The following is a 22,907-nucleotide window of genomic DNA, read 5'->3' as shown; positions in this document are numbered from 1 at the left end:
TGAATGCTGTAATTAAATCAAAAGGTGCTTCAACAAAGTATTAGTTTAAGGGTGTGCATACTTATGCAACCAGCTTATTGTACGTTTTTTTTTATATTTTTTTTCCCTAACAGATTTATTTTTCAATTGAATTGTACAGGTTATAGGTCACATTAAAGGTGGGAAAAGTTTTGAAATTATTTATTGTGGTCTCATTTTTTATATCACAAAAACCTGGCATTTAACAGGGGTGTGTAGACTTGTTATATCCACTGTAGGTTCTTGTATACTATATAAATATGTTCCATTATTTGAAGCTGCCCAGGGTCAGAACAGTTGCATATCCAAGACCTGTTTAAACAGGACTGAGGAGTTTTTTGAAGTTATTTTTGTTTTCTGTTGTCTTATTATCTAGGGGGATGGAACTACATGTTTTTGCAACAGAAGTAGATAGAGGGAGTCCCCAGAGCTATTTTTGCTTTTAGTTTTGCCAATCAGTGCTTTGTTGGGGAATCTTAGTTGGCGTTGATTAGAATAGATGTTCAGTAAGCCCTGTAGTGCAGAGACTTTATCGATTTATATAGGATTTGGTGGGCTGTTGTAAGTTGGTTATATGTGAGCAGATTGGGTAATTCTAGCCAAGATAATTGCTTGATTGCTAGACAGTGATGTGTACTGAAGGGTGAGTTATTTGCAAATTTAGCTATTTTATTGTAGCAAGTGTTTAGTTTCCTTAAGTCTGCTTTGTTTAGGTTGAGGAGTGTGGGGAGCCATAGAGCAGTGTGGAGGTACTTTTTGCATCTATATAGGGTTTGAGTTTTTTATGGGCTTTTATTGTCTGTGCAATATATATATATATATATATATATATATATATATATATATATATATATATATATATATTGAATTTCCTGTTGTGATCTATGATAACTCCTAGTAGTTTGGTTACCGGTATTGTTAGCTGAGTATATTGTAAATGGAGGTATGGCGTCTAAGGCTCTTATGGGATGGAATATCATTAGCTGTTTTTTGCGGAGGGGGGGTTAAGTATTAGTTGAGAGCTGGCTAACCAGGTTTCAACAGCGGCAAAGGATTCTTAAGTCAATTTCTGAAGTTGAGGGAGTGATGAGGCAGGGCAGATTAGGGTGGAGTCATCGGCATCCTGGACTAGAGTGTCATGCTGGGTGGCTTTGTGAAGTTGGTTGGTAAATATGTTGAAGAGGAGAGGACCAAGGATGGATCCTTGGACACTCAGGGTGACAGGTAGGCGGGGAGAAAAGGAATTTTGCAATTTCACTGCATGTTGGCAGTTTGGTAGATAGTCCTAGAACCAGGCTAGAGTGGAGTGGCTTAGAGTAAGATTGGAGAGAGCAGTTAGTTTGACATGGGAGACCATATTGCAGGCCTTGGAGAGATCTAGGAAGACGGTGGAGACAGAGTTGCTGTTTTTACAGTATTGGTAAAGCTAATAAGGGCTGTGTTAGTACTGTGATTGGAATGGAATCTGTGTTGGGTGTTGGTCAGCAGATTGTTAGTAAGGAGGTAGTCCATTATTTAGGAATGGATACATTTTTTGAGGATTTTTGACAGAGGAGGTAGAATGCTAATTGGATGGTAACTGGATAGTTCCACTGATTTACCACTTTGTGAAGTGGTGTTTTATATGTAAAATTTTCCACAGAGAAGAACGAGTTGTTCTGACAGAGAGCAATTGATTAGCAAGGAAATGGGATAGGAGATGACTTTGGCTGTGATCTTGAGGTATTCTGCAGGTAAATTAGTAGCAACCAGAGCTGTGAGTTTAAGTTGATTCAGATTTTTTTATATTATGCTAGTAGGAACAGGTTGCAAGGAGAAGCAGTTTTGGCCGATGGGTGAGGATGATAGGTTTGGATAAGAAGTAGGAGAATTGTTAGTGAGTGCTAAAATGGATTTGGTGAAGTATTCATTGAATTAGGTGGCAGTATTATTGGTGGTGGTGTCAATGTTTGAGGGTGGAGTACTGGTCTTTCCTGGTTGCAGGATTTTATTGATAGCAGCCCAGAACTTTTGTGGGTTAATTTTGTGTTTAGATTGGATGTCTGTATAGTGATTCATTTTGTCTGTCCTAATTTGTTTTTTGGCTTTGTTTTATAGTTCCGGATATGCCTGTCTTATTAGTTTGGGTTTTATTGCGATGCCATAAGTCCCATGCTTTATCTCTCTGTTTTAGTAGTAGTCTGGTATCTTTGGTTAGCCAGGGGACATGGTTTGCTTTAGTTATAACAGTTCTGATGGGGGTGAGGTGATTTAGAATGTTAAGGAAAGTGTTGTTGAACTAGTCTACAGCACTATCCAGGGAGAGAAGTGAGTGGTCTCAGTGCAGATATGAAGTCTTGGGTTTTGAAATTCTTTGTATGCCAAATTTGTTGGAGGGAGGTGGATTTTATTGGGTTCACTTGGTGTTTTATTACGAAAGTGGGAAGGTGATCGCTGAGTGTGTCTGGAAGGGAACTGGAGAGGTAGGATTGAGATGGCCGGTTAATGAGGATCCAGTCTAGGATGGACTCCTTTTTAGATGCTTTATCCACTCGGGTTGTGGTTTTTATTAATTGGGTGAAACCATGAAGGTTGATGTGGTTGGTGGGGTGGAGTGAGTCATAGGGGGACCGGTCGGTATTCAGGTCACCCAGTATGATTGGGCATCCCAAAACCTCCTCCAAGAAACAGTCTAGAATGGATTCTACTGTTTTAATGTTGGGGGGGGGGGGGGTGTATAAGTGCTAATTATATTTTTAATTGATTTTTAGTTTTGTGAATATAGTTTCTGCAATATTGAACTTTCGTCGTTGACTAACATATCAATGGTCAGGCAATTTTTGAAGAGTAGTGCAGTACCTCCACCTCTTTTGGATGTCCTGTCTTGTCTAAGAACATTATACTTGGGGGAGGGGGCAAATTCATTATCATTGATTTGTGGTTTTAGCCAGGTCTGTGTGAGAAGAACTATGTCAGGAGTAAAGGGCCAGAGTTCATAGGATCATAGGCGATTACTAGGCTAATGGCCCTGAAGCCCTTATAAGCCTAGCCAAGAGTTTATCCCAAAAAAAGAAACCTCAGTCAGCACCTGCCTCCCCTGTCAGTGAGGGACAAAGGTGGAACCCATGGGACAAATTTATGGTTTCCCATCCACTCATCAAGGTTGTGCTTGAAGAGGGTCAGTGAGGTACTCTGTTTGACATGTATGGGAAGTCTATTCCAGAGACTAGGCAGCCTCTGGGAGACAAACCTGTCTCTTCAGCAGGTTTTGTGGGTAATTCACGAGGAGTTAGACTTACGGATATGGAGCATCTCCTGTAGGGCAGAGTCTGACATTGCCTTGTAGGTGAGATACAAATCACCTCTGAGTAATCCGTATGATACTCAGTAGAGTGATAGTGATTTAAAGCTGTCCACATAGGGTAGATGTTGGAAGCCATGGATTCTCTTTGTGAGGTATTTCTGTGGGTGCAGGTGTTTGGAGAGGTACATACTAAATGGGGCATTATACTCCATTATAGATCTAATAAGGGAGGAGTACAGAGAGGTAATAACGTCCTTTTTTTTCTGGATGCAATCCCTTTACTTATGAGATGAACCAGGTAAAAGGCTTTTCTGACCACCACCGCCACGTGATGGTCGAATGTGAGATTATCAACCTGAGTACCCAGGTCTCTCACCACAGGGTTGCATGCTTAGGGGGTTGCGGTTGATGTGGTAATCAGTAGGGGCCATGTTTTTGTTGAATGTTATGATGATACATTTTTTTGTTTAACTTAAGGCCATGGCTTTGGCACCAGTCATTTGTAGTTGAGACCCTCTTGCAGTATGTTAACATCAATTGGGGAGTCAATGACAGCACCCAGCTTACAGTCATCCACAAACTTGGTCAGCCACAGGCCCTTTGTCTTTGCCTGGACCTTTGAGACGTATATGCCAAACAGTAGGGGTCCCAGGACAGATCTCTGGGGAACACCACTAGTGACAGGTCTGCTGTCAGAGGTGGCAGTGCCTATTTTGACCTTGTGGGTCCTATCCGTGAGCCAGCTGGCCACCTATCTGATTAGATAGGGATTAACACCAAGTTGTGTTAGCTTTTCAATGATGCCTGAGTGAGGGACTGTGTCAAAGGCCTTGGCCAGGTCATGGTAAGCTGTATGTACTGAATTTCCTTCATCCAGGGCCTTGGGGATGGCCTCAAAGAAGTCATCTAGGTTCAATAGGCAAGATCTGCCCCTGATGAATCTGAATTGGGTGGGGTTGAGTGCTTGGAGATTGCCTGTGTCCTTGTTTATGGGATCCGTAATAATACTTGACTTTACAAATCAGACTTGTCAAGCTGATGGGGCGATAGTTACCCGGGTCAGTAGTGGCACCACCTTTGTGCAAAGGGATGACAATGGCAGTTCTCCACTCTGCTGGAATGAAGCCTGTAGTTAGGCTGTGGTTGAATAAGGGTGCTCAATGGTGAAGCTAGTTCTTGCTGGAGATGGTGCAGAATACAGCCTGGAATACTATCAATTCCCATGGAAGCTGTGTTATTTGCCTTGGATACGGCCTTTAACACTTGATCTACAGAGATACAAGGTGTAGGACAAGTATCGGGGATGTCGACCGGGCCTTTGGGGTGTGATAACTGGGTGAAGTTTGCACTGAATCTATCAACCAGCAGATTGGCTAAGTCCGCAGGATCAATGCAAGTGGTACCATTAAGTACTAGTTCGGAACAAACTTGGACTTTGCCATGGAGGTTCCTAACTTAGCTAGTTGCATGAAATTCTGATATTTTATTCAGTATGCTTTATATTTTAAGCTTCACTAATACCATTAATCTCCTCAAAAACAAAAAATGTGTCTGCCACCTTCCTTAATATGTCAAAGGCTTTTGACACCGTCTCTCATCAATTACTTCTCAGCAAACTTGCTACATTCAGTTTTAGCACTGAAACATTAGGCTGGTTTCATATTTGTCTCTCTAACAGTAAACAAGCTACCTTTTGGGATAATAATCTCTCTCTTGCTGCCCATTACTGTTGGTGTTCCACAAGGTTCTATTCTTGGCCATCTTCTTTTCATCATTTTTACTAATGGTCTATGCTCTGCAGCTAATCCTGCCTTTATCATTCAATATGCAGATAATTCTTCCCTTATCTGTTCCGCCCCCACTCTGAATGATCTCCAAAATAAAACCCAGAGCATCCTGCATAGTATTGAAAAATACCTAACAGTCCAACTCATTTTAAACCCTAACAAAACCAAGCTTATGGTCTTTTCCAATTCTTCCACAACAGATAAACAAGCTCCACTTTCTGTCTGTACCTCCAATGGCACAGTTATTGAACCCGTAGAACAAACAAAACTTCTTGGTGATGTTCTTCATGTTTCACTGTTGCAGTCATTACGTTATCTGCCTGCCAGGTAGCCCTCAGCCGGCCTGAATATCAAAGTCTTGGATCCCTGCATTGGATGCTGTCCCTTCTTCCATGACGTCAGGAACATGCAGCAGATGCCATTACATCAGTCTTTCTTGCCGCGCGGTGCCCGAAGCAGAAGCAGTTTGAAAGTGCCGGTCGGCCGACTCCTGAAATTTTCGTTTTCGAGTTTCAGAACCAAAGTCTTCAAAAAAGCTAAGTACCCCATTGGGGATCCTTTTTCTTGCTCTAAACCGATGTCCATAAAAGTTAACAGTTGTATTACCTGTGGAAAGCTAATACCTCATAAAGCTTTTCATTTGTACTGCATTCCTTGCTTAGGCCCAGACCACGATGTCCCTCGCTGTCTGTTTTATGCCTTATTCAACCCCCAAACTATTCATCGTCTGTTTATTTTTGCTGCAAATTATTTTGGTACTCAGTTTAACTATCTAGGAATGGCTTCGGTAAGCCATCCGACTACCGACATTCCAAAAAACGTAAAGATAAAGACTGAGACAGACCACATAGGTCCAAAGCTGCCGACGAAGCGTCCGTTAAGCTAGTTGCCAGTTCACCGGTACTCAGTGAGGCGCTTTCGCAACCCCTGATACCCGCTACTTCAGATTCGCAGGTCTCTACTGAGACCCATTCGGAGTCCAGTATGCCGTGAGATGCTTCTTTGACCATGGAACCTGTGGATGTCTCTAACTTGGATGGGTCCGGAGCCACTGTGCAGGCACCAGCTTCTGAGGGTGTATTCAGGCCTACCGACTTGCATTTCAAACTGACGCCATCTTCTTCTTCAAGGCCTAAAACTCGACCCACGCCTAGAAAACCGACGTCCAAACCGCATGGTCAGGCCCATATGCCTAAAAAACAAATAAGAATGGCTGAAGACCTTATTAATTTAATTAGGGGAAGCCAGCCTTCACCCTCTAAGAGACCTAGAACTGATTTTCCTTCTGATTTTTCTGATCAGGATTCTGAAATTTCTGTTTCTTCTGATTACCATGATTTGCCCTTATCTACCTATGGGATTCTGATTCAGAGGACTCCATCCCCTCTGCTTCCCCTCCAGAAGATTTTTCTTTTGGTGAAACCTTGCACACTGTTAGGGAGCATTTCCGCTGGGAAAGCCAGGATTACTCTGACTCCAAAAGAGGCTTAGGGAATTCTTACTCCTTCCTCAACACAGGCCTTTAATTATCCCTTCTGTTCTGGACATTGTAGATGATGCCTTCTTGGAATCTAGCCTGTTCCCAGACACTTTACCTCCAGCTCCCCGGAAACTTGACCGGTATTGCAGAGTACCTGACTCTTACAAGTTCCTCTTCAAAAATCCTACTGCAGACCCAGAGACCATTTCCCAAGGATCTAAAGGCATTAAGGCTACTACTGCCAAAAACCCTACCCCCTCTGATAGAGATTCTAAGGCCTTGGACAGATGGGGTAAGAAGGGTATACACTTCTGCTACTTTGGCCATTCGGGCCTTAAACTGCCAGTTTCACATGCTAAAGTATGAGCAGCATATTATGGGACTACCTAAACAGAAATTGATGTTGATTCCTGACTGTGCTGAAAATAGATTTACAGGATTTAATGCATTCTGCTGAACAAGTTGGTAAACATACTTTGCAATGTGGTTTTGACTCTTTAGAAGCATCTTGCAGGGCTGCTGTCACTGGGTCTGTTCTTAGAAGGCATGCTTGGCTTAAGGAGCAAAATTTGCCAGATCATGTTAAAGCTAAATTACTGGATGCTCCCTTAAACCAAGACTGCCTGTTTGGTAGCAAAGCAGAAGTCGTCCTTAAAAAGATGGAGGAAAAAGCTAAATCTATGCAAACTGTTAAAGATTTCCTGCAAGTACAGCCTCCCAGGTTTAGTAGGCATTGACCTTCTAAGAATTGGTCCTTTCCTGTCTCATCCAGGCCTTCTCAGTCTAAACCCAGGAACAGCAGACCACCTAGGCTACAGCCTCAAGGTACTCACAAGCCTAAGCAGTGGGGGGCTCCCACTTCCAAAGCTGGAAGTAGTAAGACACCCCCCCCTATAGAAAAATGTCCCAATGTCTTGACCTTAAACCTTCCAAGCCTTGCTCAACTGCCTGCTCCCTTAGGGGGAAAGATCGCCCGGCTTGCAAAAAACTGGGAACTCATTAACCAGGACAAATGGGTTTTAAATATAGTTTTTCAAGGATACAGATTCCACTTCCACACCTTACCAACCCCAAACAGATGGCCAGACCTACCCCCAAATCAGTGGGCAGAGGCACAACATCAGGTTCTCTCTCTTCCAAGTATCAGGGCTTTTCAACCTGTCCCAGCAGAAGAAAGGGGACAAGGTTTTTATTCAAGACTTTTCCTGGTACCCAGAAAAGACTGCTCCTGGTGTCCTATCTTGGACCTCTCCATTCTAAACACCTTTTTGGTAATCCCAAAATTCAAAATGCTAACACTTCAACAGCTGCTTCCTATGCTAGGCAAAGAGACCTGGTTGGCAAACTTAGACTTAAAGGAAGCTTACCTGCACATCCCAATAAGGGAATCTTGCAGGAAATACCTACGCTTCAGAGCAGGCTCCATGCACTATTGATTCTCTGCACTTCCCTTTAGCTTATCTACTGCACCCAGGGTATTCACAAAGTGCCTAGCTCCAGTCATTGCATTTTGCAGGCAAAGAAATATTCAAATATACCCATACCTGGACGATTGTCTAATTCAGGCAGAAAGCCAGGACATGCTACTAAAACATCTGGCATTTGTAAAGAAACTTCTAACCTCACTGGGGTATACCATAAACGAAAAGAAATCTCATCTAGTACCCTGCCAACAAATTGTATTCCTGGGAGCAAGCTTGAACACAGCTTCCCAGATGGCTTACCTCACGCCAGAGAAACAAGTTGATTTGACAGCCTACTTCAAACTACTGGCCACAAAGACCCAGCTATCTGTAAGGAAAATCCTGCAAGCCCTGGGTTTCATGGCCTCTTGCATTCTACTAATTCCATATGCAAGACTGCATATGAGGAAACTACAATGATATCTAAAAAGCCTATGGTGTCAACATTCTCAGGACCTGGAATCAATGATTCCTGTCATTCCCTGCATAAAGACAGAGCTCCTTTGGTAGGCAGAGGCTTGCTACCACAACAAGGGGCTCCCATTCACTCTACCCCTGCCGCCCAAACCCTAACAGCAGACGCATCAGACTATGCACGGGGGCTCATTTGGCAGGGCAGTGCATTCAAGGCAAATGGAGCCAGAGTCGGGTTCAGATGCACCTGCATATCAATCAAAAATAAATGTTAGATGTACAGAATTCCCTGGCAGCCTTCAAGGACCATATTCTTCCAGGACAATTATTGGTAAAGACAGACAAACACCACTGTTATATGGTACATAAACAAGCAGGGGGGAACCCACTCGTACCCTTTCTGCAGACTAGCTATGGCTCTGTGGAACACAGCCTTGAGCTACCAAGTGCACCTACAAGCTCAATTCCTGCCAGGCAAGCTAAATTCACTGGCAGACGACCTAAGCAGAAATCTCATGGACCCACAGGAATGGAAACTGGACCCAAAGATTTTCAACCTTTTGAGAAACAAATGGGGGAATCCAGAGATAGACCTGTTTGCCTCCCCCCAAAACTACCAATTGGACAAATTCTGCACAAGGACTTCCCACAGTCAAGCTTGGAAAGAGGATATCCTGTCCTTCACCTGGGAAAGCCTCTCAGTTTATGCCTTCCCCCTCTGCATCTCCTCTCGAAAGTTCTGCTAAAGATCAAAATGGACAAACCAAGGACAATACTGATTGCACCAGACTGGCCATGTCAGCACTGGTGTACCCTCTCTTGCGCAGTATGTCACTGCTGGAACCATGGCAACTGCCTCAGACCCCCCCTTCCCTTCTGCCCCAGCAGGAGGGCCAAATTCTGCACCCTCAGCTGCAAACCCTGAACCTTGCAGCCTGGCTAATTCCTTGAGCTCTCCAATAGCATCCCTCAGTAAGCAGGTGCTGGATGTCATTCTGGAGGCAAGGAGGCCGAGTACTAGAAAATCCTATGCTGAAAAGTGGAAAAGATACTGTTCCTCAGCCAGACTCAGGGGATGGGCACAACGATGCCCAGCTTACCGTATATTCTTCAATACTTAAGAGATGCTCCACAAGGGCCTTTCCTTCTCATCAATTAAAATTCATGCCTCTGCCATTTCAGCACATTATAATACTGAACCACCCCTCTTCTCTCACCCCTTGATAAAGCAATTCCTCAGAGAGGCAAAAATTTTAAGATCACCCAGGAGAGCCCTTACTCCAGCCTGGGACCTTAACTTTGTATTGGAAAAGTGCACTCTACCTCCTTTTGAGCGAGCTGCAACTGCAGAGTTGAAATTCCTTTCTTGGAAAACAGCTGTTTTTTTAGCCATCACTTCAACAAGAAAAGTGCCTGAATTACAAGCCCTCATGGCAGTGGAGCCCTTCCTCATCTTCCATGCAGACAGGGTGTCCCTCAGAACCAATCCTTCCTTCATGCCTAAGGTGGTGTCTAGTGTGGCCCTTAATCAGTCCATTCATCTGCCTACTTTTTTCCCTAATCCACAGAACAAAGGAGAATGAATACTGCAGTCTTTAGACGTGCACAGACAACTTAGATTTTATTTGGACAGGACTAAGCCTCAGAAAATCTGAACAGCTGCTAGTTGGCTTTGCTGCAGGGGCAGAGGGGAAGGCCATTTCAAAGCAAACCATTTCTAAATGGATAGGCCATTGCATTCATTTCTGCTATGAGCACCATGGAAAACCTACCCCACAGGGGGATAAGTTCACATTCCACCAGGGCTGCATCTACCTCTACAGCCTTTCCCAGAGGTCCCTACCAGGGACATCCTAGAAGCTGCTACATGAAACTCAGTACATACCTTCACCAAGCATTTTCACATGCCTGTTTTTTCTAAATCCAGAGCTGGTTTTGCCACTGCTGTCTTGCAGGGCTTAATAGCTGGTCCTAATGCTCTCTAACTTCCTCCTCCCTCCCTTAGCTTTGGGAATCAACCCAAATGTAATTACTGCAACAGTGAAACGCGAAGAACATAGTACAGTTGTGTACACTTACCATAAATGTAGATGTTTGAGTGTATTCATTATTGCAGTCCTGATTACCCTCCCTCCAGCCCCCTGACTTCTCTTGGCTATACCTTTCCTCTTGTTTAGTGTATTACAGCTTTCTGGTGTATTTGCTTTTTGTTGGAGGTGTAACTTAACATACAATTGCTTCCCATTATGGGGGCACCTAACATCTGGGGCAAGAAAACCTGATGTAACGGCATCGGCTGCATGTTTTATACCCCTGACGACCTGACATCATGGAAGAAGGGACAGCATCTGATGCAGAGCTTCAAGACTTTTTGATATTCAGGCCGCCTGAGGGCTACCTGCAGGCTGATAACCCAAATGTAATGACTGCAACAGTGAATATACTCTAACATCTACATTTATGGTAAGTGTACACAACTGTACTTTACTTGTACAGTGGCCTAAAGTTTGCCTCAACAATCAAAGTCCATATTAAACTAGGTGCTCTTTAACAGGCTAAACCATATCTCACCAATCATGCCAGACTCACCACAGCTAGGATTCCTCTCCTATCTACATTACTCTACTGTTCTCATGGCACTCAACCACTCAAGAAGATAAGCTTGGGTTTCTGTAATAGAAGTGCTAGATGAAATTCCCAACGATGGATATAAAAGTTGCATACTTGCCATAAGAATAGAGCTGCATTGGAAGTTTCACCTCCATCACTACACCCACTTCTCTTACCTAGGGGTTTGATAGGTGCTGTTCTGCTTGGTAACTTTTCTCTTTGCTACTTATTTATTTACATTTTTATGCTGTACCTTGTGTGCACTCTCAAGGATCTGCACGGTGTCCTTGGTTTCCGATTATAAGCAGAACGAGAGAGTTTTGTGAGACAAGCTGAGCCCAGTGGGTCATGGTTTTAGAAATGCCTGAGAAACTGCCAACACAGATATAATGTTATGGTCAATATGTAACGTTTTGTTAGCTGTGGCAAGTCTTTGTAATGTATACTGACTGCTTGCTCACTAAGTCAACATCTACTTCTGTAGCAGTTTTTAAGGATATATTTGAACAAGATGTGTGAGGCTGCCACTCTTGACGAGGAGTTCTGCATGTATATAAGATAGTGGAAGTTTGGCAGTCTGTTGTGGGGCAGGACTGGTTTCGCTGCGGCTGTTCTAAATGCTGTGCTTTTAAAGTCTTTTTCACTTGCTAGGGTTCTGGAGGATATTATTTTGCTCATTTGTTTGGATAACTAATAAAATGCTTTCCCTCAGTGGCAGGTAATACAGTTGACTGTAATTGCAGTGCTAGGAGAGTTGTAGTTCATCACTTACAATGGCTTTCTCCATTCCCTGTACATTGTTTCCATTGCTTTATGTATTTGTCAACTTATTTTTGCTACTTCACTTCTTACAAGTTTAGAACACTATTGGTGACCAGCTGCACTTTTAATATATGAAGCAGTATTAGGCCACACCTTTATTGGGAGAAAGATGAGTTTGTCACTCTAAAGAACTAAACTTTGCTGTGCTTTTAGTGCTATAGTACAAGAACAATGTGGAGGGCCTCTGATATGTGAGGCACATCAGTCAGAGCTGCACTACTTGTACTGTTAGTAAAATCTCACTGAGAAACAGAGTTTACGTTTTAAGAATAAGTGTGTTATCGATGACCAATAAAATACATTTCTGTCTGTCTACTGTTAAGATGAGTGTCATTGCCTTTGCTGCACTTTATTGCTCACTGACTTTAAACTGAAATTTAAAGTGTTATTTTTATCAACTCCTCCATCTGTAGTTTTGTCTTGTTGACAGCATGGGGAAGATTTTACTGTGTATCGTTGAGTTTAGATGGTTGACTTTTGAACTACTAGAGCACAAGGTCTTTTCAGTTTCTCTGATAACTACTTTGTCCTAATCCAGGTTGTTGAGAAATGAGAGCTTGTCCTGGCAGACAACAGAAATAATACAGGTCATTGACATGTAGGATACGCGTATACAGATGTACATAAATGCCTCCATATGAAAATACACATGGTGCATGTGGCATTTAGTGCAGAGGTCTAAAGATCTGAGGTGTTAATGTGCTGCTTCCGTGCCCATGGTATATGGTTTGATTCCTTCCACCTTCATTTGTCTACTGTGTGTATATGTGGCTCTGAGCAAGTTACTTAACTGGACAGTGATCTGCGCTGTCCCTTAAAAGGGACAGATTGTCCATAGGCTTAGCAGATCATCGGGTATTCAAAATAATAAAATATAGCCAGGAATGTACATCCTCTAGAGGAAAAGAAAAAAATGGAAAACCAAGAAAAACTTGAATGTGAGAACACTGTAAAACTAAAGTGTAAAGTCTGCTTTTTCTATTTAGACATCTGCATTTCAGCACTCTTTGAAGGGGCATTAAACATGCACAATTTGACCGAAAAGGAATGACTGATTATGCATAACCTGTATTGCAGCAGCCACATAGTTTAGAGAGCCAGAAAAATAGTTTAACCAATTTCAGAGTCCATTCTTGATCCTCAGTAACATGTCTTGAAGTTGTGAATTTGCAGGGTGCTTGTCAGTTTGCAGTTGACGATTTGGATTATGAATCATGTGTTTCTGTGTGAATATTGATGATGCTCTGTAATCAGCTGACGAGCTTCATTATTTTTTTGCATTTCTTTTTTAAGGGCCAGAATTGTGAATTATATCAAAGCATCTGAAGTAGTCCGGCAGCCATACCCATTGCAGATGAGGTCTTCTGGTCCCCCTTCTTACTTCTTGAAGCGGGAGACCTGGGGTTGGACGGACTTTCTGATGAACCCAATGGTAAGTTAGCCTTTGAGCAGGTCAGTCACTTCTTTGACTTAATGTGATTATGGTCTGTTAATGGTAGTTTGAAGTACTGAGCACAAGATTTGATTACTTGTATTGCTTACAGCTGATAAACAAATGACATGATAGACTTTAAAAGCCAGTTGAATAGTCCACAATGCTAGAAATTAATGGCAATTCCATTTACCTTTTTATGAATTTTAATTTTCTCTGTTAACATCCCCCACAGTCCCATACATATTTGACTGATCCCATCTTGCCATCAGGCACACTGATCCCCCATCTCTGGTTATATACTGCTGTTTTCTAATGCAACACCAGGCACACAAAGCTACACTGGTCAACATGTTGAGAATCTTTCTGCTGTGCCCCCAGGTTTTAATTATGTATTTATTTATTTATTTATTTGTGTTTGTTTTCTAGGGTAGAACTTGACCTTTTTCAGACTCGGCCCAGGAGCCTAACAGTGTGGTTAGAACTGTCTCTGGCTAATTGACTTGCTCAGAGTCACACATTTAGGCAATAGAGTCACACATTTAGGCAATAGAAGCTGAGAGAATCAAATCTTATGGACCTCAGGAAACTGCTCGTTATAACAGCTCCTTAATCCTCTAAGCCAGCTGCCAGGGTTGGGAAGCCTGCTTCTCTGGGGAGTGTATTCCTATCACTATCCAAATCTGTTCTTTGTGGATGTTCTTCTGGATTAAGAATTAGTGTTTTATACAAGTCCCTCTGAGAGTGCTAGGAAACGTTGTTCATTTTCTCTTGGGTTGTATTCCTTTACTTGGAAGACTTCTTCCTGTACGGTAGCTGCAGTTTATGTATTTATTTATTTTACATTTGTTGACCGGGAGTGTCCGGCTGAGCTTTTTCAGCGGAGGCCCGGGGAGAAAAGCTCCAAAGATATGCAATGCAATAAAAATAACACTACAGATACATTTCAATAAAAATAGCAACGGAGAATTTTGGTGGTTAAAATACGTAAGCTGCATACATGTATATTGTTGACAGATAAAACAGTACTATAAACAAAAAGGAGAATGTTAAAAAAAAAAAAAAAAAAGTAGAATAAGTTGTATGTTTTGGTTTAAAAAGAGAGCTGAGTAAATATAAGGTTTTTGTATGCATATTTAGTAGGTCTTGGGTTGAGCTTCGGAGAAGTCTGATATGGGAGTAGTGAGAGATGAGAGAAGATAGACTCTGGCAGAAATCAGGCTGATATAGGATGGGAGTGTATGATATGGAGTTAAGATTGTAGGAACAGGTGAGGTAGTTCGGGTCAGTTCAGGTATTTTAGGGAGAGACGGTGTGAGATTTATGTTTGTTGAGCTGCAAATCTAGCTATTTTGTGGTAGGTTGATTCTAATTTGGTAAGTAGGGAGGAGTTCAAATTTGTGAGTATTTGGGGACACTAGGTTAAGCATGGTAGAAGGTAGGCACTGGTAAGAGAAGTCCTAGCTTCAGTACTTAGGAATTTGTTGTTTCTGTACAGTAGTCCTAGCTTTTGGTGTTTTTTTTTTTTTTTTTATACAATTGTTAATGTGAAGTTCGAATTTTAGTTGGTCGTCAATGGTAATGCCACAGAGTTTTGTGCTAGTTTCGACTTCTGTAGGAGTATTGTTTAGGGACCTTATGGAGAAGGAAAGTTTAATGTGGTTTGCAGATTTAGGTAGAAAGAATAGTAATTTTGCTTTCTTAGGGTTGAGGATGAGCTGCTTATTAGTGAGCCATGTCTCTACTGAGTTTAAAGTTGTCTGAGTATTTGTTAGGAGTTCTAAGGGGGAATTAGCAATAGTTATGACTGTAGGGTCATCTTGAGTATTGGACAGTGTTAGATTAAGGACAAGAGGAGTGGGGTGAGTTGGTGAAGATTTTAGAGTAGAGATCCAAGAATGGAACTTTGGGGAACACCAGTTCTTACTGAGAGGGGGTAGATAGGCTGCAGTCAGTACAATGGGACTCAGCACTATCAGAGAGATGGCTAGGGAACCATGCAACTGTATCGGGGAGAGGTTTAGGTCTACAAGTTTACTAAGTAGCAGAATGTGTGAGACAGTGTCACAAGCCTTAGAAAGGTCAAGGAAATAGACAGGATACGAGTTTGTGATCATCTTTAGCAAGGGCTAAGGTGTTGAGAAATGATAGTAGAGCTGTGGTTGTACTATGCTTGGGACGGAAGCCATGCTGTGTTGGAGTGAGAAGTTTTTCTTGTAAGAGATGATGCATAACTTGTTTGTGTATACATTTCTCAAGGATTTTGGAGAGAGGGAAGAGGACAGCAATAGGTCTGAAATTAGATATTTCTGTGGAGTTACCTCCTTTATGAATAGGAAGAGTGTAAAACTGTTTCCTTATAGAAGGAACTTTAAACTCTGAGATGGAGCAATTGATTAGTACAGCTACAGGCATAACAAGGGAGTGTGCAGCAATCTGGAGAAAGTAAGAAGGATATTGTTTGCTGATACAGAACATGGTTTGAGCTTTGAGAGTGGAGTTCTGATAGTCAATGGAGACCGGTTTGAGAGAGGAGTTTACTGAGTTAGTGGTTAAGGGGTGTATAGGGAAGTGTTGTTGTTTGAGAGGTTGGTATTAAATAGTTTGGAAATGGATTCAATAAAGTAGGTATTGGCAGTTTCTTCAGGTGACTTGTCAGGACATGGGTTTGGTGAAGTTGGGTTACCTGGATGTAATATTTGGTTTTTAGCATTTCAGAATTTTTTTGGATCAGATTTTAGTGTTTTGGGGGGATTATAATAATTCTTTTTTGTCTTTGATAATTTTTTTGTCTGATTTCTTCATCTTTTTATTGTCCACTTTCTGTTTTCTTGTCTTAAGCATTGGCTTTACATCTAGTTATCGTTGGTTGCCACCGTCACGGACACATGCCTTAGAGTCACATCAGGAGGGAAAAGTGTTGATTTATAAAATATTTGACTGTGTGTGTGTGTGTGTGTGTGTGTGTGTGTGTGTGTGTGTGTGTGTGTGTGTGTCTGTGTGTCTGTGTGTCTGTGTGTCTGTGTGTCTGTGTGTCTGTGTGTCTGTGTGTCTGTGTGTCTGTGTGTCTGTGTGTCTGTGTGTCTGTGTGTCTGTGTGTCTGTGTGTCTGTGTGTGTGTGTCTGTGTGTGTGTCTGTGTGTGTGTGTCTGTGTCTGTGTGTGTGTTTGCTTGTGAGAGAGAGAGAGTTTTAAAGTAATTTAGATAAAAAAAGAAAACTTTGGAATACTTCTGTTCCCAATAATTGTCAGTATGTTTCAGTTTTACAAGCAGAAGATCTGTGAAATCCATTTTACTAGAGAAATGTTTCTAATTAGATGGCTGAAAAAAATTATTTCATTGCAGTCAATAAAAAGGAAAGTGCAGCACCAGTTGAATATTAAAATATCATATTAGCACATTTCTTTACAGTATACATTTTTGCTACCATACAGCATCATTGCTAGTAGTCGAATGGTATCCTCAAAAAAGCTGATTACTTCTGAATGACTGTGCGTGATAACAGTGATAAACATACCTCCATTAAAGTTAAGGTGTATCAGATACCCAAAGAATTAAGTCAGTTGGCTTTAGCTACCAGAAACAAAGGAAGATGAGGAGGTTAGGTTAGATAATTGTGAGGCTGTTAGGTGTCCAAATCAACAAAGTTTGTTGATGAATTTTTGAAGTGTGTTTAGAGAATGGGTGAAACGTACATGTGTTCAGACATAATTACTAGGCTAATGACCACAGGGTACCTTTTTAAGCTTAGCCACGCTTCCTAAAGGTGAGAATCAAACTCTGTACCTTCTTGTCTATAAGGTGAGCACTTTAACCGTTGTGTCAATGCTCAAACCCCACCATTGTCATTTTATTGAAGAATTAACATTCTCCAGCAGGGTGTTTTAATGTACAGATAGAGTCCACAAAAAAATAAATAAATAAAAAGTAATCCACTGCTTCATGGCAGCATGTTAAGTTGCCATGAAGCTCTGTCAGAGTAAACAGCCTCTGTTTTTTGCGCTAACTAAATGTATCTTTGCTGTTTAGCAACCACAAAAAATAAAGAAAATAACTTGTATGTACATATGTTTAGGAGAGAGAGTGAGAGTGAGTAAGCAACAGAAAGAGAGACAGTACATTCTCTTAACTTCTTTCAGCTACAATTGTCAGCCCATCAACACACATTGTTTAAACACTAAGAAGTATAAAACTCCATAGCAGTTTACCAGAAGTCAAACATACAATTGGAAGAGTAAAACTTAAGACAAAATCGGGGATGATGATCTTCGTGTTTCACTGTTGCAGTCCTCACATATGGGTTATCCGGCTCCCGGTAGCCCTCAGTCGGCCCAAATACCAGAGTCCTTGGTATATGACGTCGGCTGCCGCCGGTTCTAAAACTGATATCAGTATGTCGGGTATAAAGGGAGGCAGCCAATGCCATTTCCTCAGTCTTTCTTGCCGTGGAGCCAGAAGCAGATGCAATTCGCATTAGTGCCGGTCGACCGTTTACCTTCATTTCGCTTTCCGACTACCAAGTTGAAGACTCCGTCAGATAAGTACCCCGTTGGGGATCCTCTTTTCTTGCTTTAACGAATGTCAGATAAAGTTAATAACTGTCTTGCCTGTGGAAAACAGATTCCGCGCCGTGATTTCCATTCCTATTGTATAACTTGTTTGGGCCTTGAGCACGATGTCCCTAACTGTGATCTCTGTGCTTCCTTTAACCCGCGTACCATACGTCGTAGAGCTAAGATTTTGTATAAGCATTTCGGGGTCTATAAGTTTGTTGGTATGGCGTCTTCTGGTCTCCCGACTTCGGATATACCTAGGAAGCGCAAAGACAAGGACCACGATAGGCCTAGGGTTAAATCTATTGACAACGCACCGGTGAAATTGGTAGTCAGCACAGCAGTAGTCAGTGAGGCACTTTTGCAGCCCCTGCAGTCTGCAGATTTTCAGCCGCAAGCCTCTGCTGAGACCTTTACGGAGTCCTGCATGCCGCAGGCTGCTATTTCATCTTCAGACCCCTCTGCCTGTCGCTGCCTCAGATGGGTCCGGAGCCACTATGCAGGCACTGGTTTCTGATGCTTCTTCTTTTTGACATGAGACCAGAACCAGACCGAATACCTTAATTCATACTTCTGCAGTTGCTAGGCCTCCCGAGTCCTTCCGGATTGCTAGTAAACCTTACAGCCGCAAACCTACTCACAAGGAGGCGTCTGCCTCCCCTCCTGTACCTCAGTCCTAGTTGATAAAGATGGCTGGTGATCTTTCCCTGATTAGGGCCCCCCCTTCAAAGAGGGCTAGGGAATTATCTCCTGATGTTTTGTCTCTCAGATTCTGAGATTTTCAGTATATCTGCTGGTGAAGAAGGAAATTCTCAACTTTTTTTCTGGCTTTGAGTATTCTGATGCTGAGGGCTCTATCCCTTCTGCCACCCCTCCAGAAGATTTTTCTTTTGGGGATACTTTGAATACTCTTAGAGAGCATTTTAAATGGGAATGTCAGGATTTTCCGCAGTCTAAGAAAAGAATCAGGAAATTTTTAGATTTGCCACAGCATAAGCCTCTGACTATACCACCAGTTTTGGAAGTTGTTGATGTTTTCATGGAAAACTCTTTAACTCCTAATTCTGTCCTTCCTGCCCCCAGAAAACCAGATAGGTATTACAGGGTTCCTGAATCTCATCAATTCCTTTTTAAAAACCATTCTGCTGATCCATAAATAATTTCTCAAGGCCCCAAGGGTGTTAAGGCTACTATAGCTGAAAATCCTGTGCCTTCTGATAAGGAATCTAGAGCCTTGGACAGGTGGGGTAAAAAAGTTTATACCTCTGCAGCTCTTGCCATTAGATCTGTGAATTGTCTTTTTCACATGCTTATGTATCAACAGCATACTTTGGAGGTTATTAAGGCTAAACTTGGAGATATCCCTTCCATGACGTAGAACAAAGATTTACAAGACTTACTGAATTCTGCCACTTTAGTTACTAAGCATTCACTTCATTGTGGTTTTGACACTTTGGAGGCTTCCTGCAGAGCAGCAGCCACTGGTTCCGTAATTAGAAGGCATGCTTGGCTCAGGGAGCAGCCTCTCTCTGAACCAGTTAAATCTAAATTGCTGGATGTTCCTTTGCACAAGGACAATCTTTTTGATAATAAGGCTGAGGAGGTACTAAAGAAGTTGGAGGATAAGGCAAAATCTATGCAAGCTGTAAAAGATTTCCTTCAGGTTCAGCCTCCTCGGTTTAGTAGGCATTATCCTTCCAAAAATTGGTCTTTCCCTGATCCTGGCAAGCAGGGTTGCTCTAGGCCTAGGGGTTTCAGATCTTCCAGAGGCCAGGCTTCTGCCCGTCAAAGGGCTAAACAATGGCATTCTTCTCCTGCTAAATCAGGGAGTTCTACGCTAGCTTCCCAAAGCAAACATTGTCAATGACTCTGGCCTTCTTGTGCCTACCTCTGCAGACCTGGGTTTCCTCTGGGGGGAAGGTTAGCCAGGTTCGCAGAGGTATGGTCTACCATCACAGACGACAAATGGGTTCTCAGTATAGTAAACCAAGGTTACAAGTTTTACTTTCACACCTTCCCTGTTTTACAAGGATACCCAGACATACCCAGAACTCTCAGGACAGAGGTAGGAACTCAAAATTTCTTCTCTACTGACTATGGGGGCTATAGAGTCAGTTCCTGCAAATCAGGCAGGCCTAGGTTTTTATTCAAAGCTTTTTCTGGTACCCAAGAAAGGGGGCACCTGGCACCTCTTCTGGATCTGTCCATTCTAAACACTTTTCCGGTGATTCCCAAATTCAAGATGCTCACCCTTCAACAATTACTACCATTGCTGGGCAAGGATTCATGGCTGGTAACTTTGGATCTCAAGGAGGCTTATCTGCACATCCCAATAAGGGAAAGTTGCAGGCAGTTCCTTTGCTTCAGGGCTGGGGAACAACACTTTCAATTCTCTGCATTGCCCTTTGGCTTATCTACTGCTCCTAGAGTTTTTACGAAGTGCCTGGCTCCAGCCATTGCTTTTTGCAGGCAGAGAAACATTCAAATTTATCCTTACCTGGATGACTGTCTCATTCAAGCAAACTCCCCAGAACAACTAGAAAAGGATTTGGATTTCGTTAAGAACATTCTCACCTCTTTGGGTTACACTCTCAGTGAAAAGAAGTCAAAGTTGGCTCCTTCAAGGAAGATGGTTTTCCTGGGAGCGAGTCTGAATACAGCCACCCAGATGGTATTCCTCCCTCAACAGAAGCAAGAAGATCTTTCTGCTTACTTCATGAACTTGGCAAGCATGACCCAGCTCTCTGCAAGGCAATTCCAGCAAGCACTGGGGTTCATGGCTTCAGGTATTTTGATGATTCCCTATGCAAGGCTGCATATGAGAAAACTTCAATGGTACCTCAAGAATCTTTGGTGTTTGCAAATGGAGTTCCTCTGGTGGGTGACATCCTGTTCTCAGAACAAGGGTCTGCCTTTCCGGCCCACCGCCTGCCAGACTCACACCACAGACTCCTCAGGTGTTGCATGGGGGGCTCATTTGGAAGGCAGAGGCATACAGGGGACTTGGAGCACCCAGCAGATTCATCTGCACATAAACTTAAAAGAATTGATGGCAGTGCAGCAGGCCTTGCTGGCTTTCAAGGACCTAATCTACCCTGGGGACTCTGCTAATCAGGACAGACAATACCACAGTCATGTGGTACATCAACAAGCAAGGGGGAACTCACTCTTACCCCTTGTGCAGACAAAGCCTGAGACTATGGTCCATAGCAGCATCCATGGGCTTACATCTAATAACCCAGTATCTTCCAGGGAGGCTAAACTCCTTGGCAGATCATTTGAGCAGACATGTTATGGATCCTCATGAGTGGCAACTGAACAGGGACATTTTCTGTCACATCATTCACCATTGGGGCACCCCACAAGTCAATCTTTTCTCCTCTCACACCAATCATCTCCTTCCAGCCTTCTGCACCAGGGAGTTTCACAACAAAGCTTGGAGGGTGGATGCATTGTCCTTCCCGTGGACACATCTGTGTTTATGCATTCCCTCCACTGCCTCTTCTTCCCAGAGTGCTGCTAAAGATAAGGGAAGAAAAAACAAAGGCTATTCTGATAGCTCCAGATTGGCCCAGGCAGCATTGGTATCCCCTACTTCGTAGCCTTTCCCAGCCTCAACCTTGGCATCTTCCCCTGGTACCAGATTTGTTGGTTCAGGTAGGGGGAAGGTTCCTTCATCCTCATCTTCAAACTCTGCATTTAACTGCCTGGCTAGTACTTTAAATCTTTCCAAACAGGTGGTTGAAGTTCTTCATGAGGCCAGGAGGCCTAGCACAAGAAAATCCTGTGCAGATAAATGGAAGAGATTTTGCTCTTGTATGCTAGCTAAAGGAGAAGACTCTTTTCGCCCTTCTCTTTCGGTCATTCTTGACTACCTAGCAGAATTGCTTAATGGTGGACTTTCCTTTTCTTCCATCAAAATTCATGCTTCAGCAATTTCGGCTCATTGTTCTTTTGAGCAACCAATTTTTCTCACCCCTTGATGAAGCAGTTCCTGAGGGGAGCTAGTAATCTTAGACCTCCCAGAAGAGCTCCTACTCCTGCTTGGGATCTTAATTTTGTTATGGAAAAACTTACTCTGCCTTCCTGTGAACTGGCTGCCTCTGCAGATTTGAAGTTTCTATCCTGGAAGACTGCTTTCCTTTTAGCTATTACTTCAACTAGAAGGGTATCTGAGCTGCAAGCCTTAATGGCAGTAGAACCATTCATTATTTTTCACTCAGATTGGGTTTCTCTGAGAACCAATGCCTCCTTTATGCCTAAGGTGATTTCCAGTTTAACCCTTAACCAGTCTATTCACCTACCTACATTTTTCAACAATCCCCAAAATAAAGGGGAAAGGATTCTGCATTTTCTTTATGTGCATAGACAGCTGAGATTTTACTTAGGACTAAATCCTTTCAAAAATCTGAACAGTTATTGGTTAGTTTTGCTCCTGAGGCTCAGGGTAAAGCTGTTTCAAAACAAACCATCGCCAAATGGATTGCTCATTGTATTCACTTTTGTTACCTGCAGCATAGGAAGGTTCCCCCTCAGGGTATTAGGACCCATTCTACTAGAGCAGCCTCTACCTCTGCAGCCTTTCTGAGAGGTGTACCTACTAAGGACATTCTAGAAGGAGCTACTTGGTCTTTTGCCCATACTTTCACAAAGCATTACAGTCTATCTTTGTTTTCTAAATCCAGGGCTGGCTTTGCCTCTGCAGTTTTGCAGGGCCTCCTTACCAACCCTTAATCTGTGATACTTCCTCTGCCCTTTGTCTTCTTACTGGGCTTTGGGAATCAACCCATATGTGAGGACTGCAACAGTGAAACACGAAGAACATAGTACAGTTGTGTACACTTACCATAAATGTAGATGTTCCGAGTGTATTCACTGATGCAGTCCTAGTTTCTCACCCACCATTCCCCCTTTTTTCCTAGGGCACAGACTATAAATTTTTATTTTTTGTATGACGTGTCCAGGGGGCTACCATTCCTAGGTTAGCCTTCTTTTGGGGCTCCTGACAGTTAAGGCAAGAAAAACTGAGGAAATGGCATTGGCTGC

General features: G+C 42.6%; 1 protein-coding gene across 1 annotated transcript in view; it reads left to right on the top strand.

Annotated features, from left to right (window-relative positions):
• Positions 1 to 22,907, top strand: part of EMC7 (ER membrane protein complex subunit 7) — a 313,873-nt gene that overhangs the window by 120,678 nt on the left and 170,288 nt on the right. Inside the window, exon 3 of the mRNA XM_044074160.1 lies at positions 13,171 to 13,309. Coding sequence (XP_043930095.1) covers positions 13,171 to 13,309 — 139 coding nt within the window. The remainder of the gene's footprint in view (positions 1 to 13,170; positions 13,310 to 22,907) is intronic.

This window comes from Protopterus annectens, chromosome 6.part0, assembly GCF_019279795.1.
Source record: "Protopterus annectens isolate FY-2018-M chromosome 6.part0, PAN1.0, whole genome shotgun sequence".
Classification (NCBI taxonomy): domain Eukaryota; kingdom Metazoa; phylum Chordata; order Ceratodontiformes; family Protopteridae; genus Protopterus; species Protopterus annectens.
This window is presented reverse-complemented; position numbering and strand designations above follow the sequence as displayed.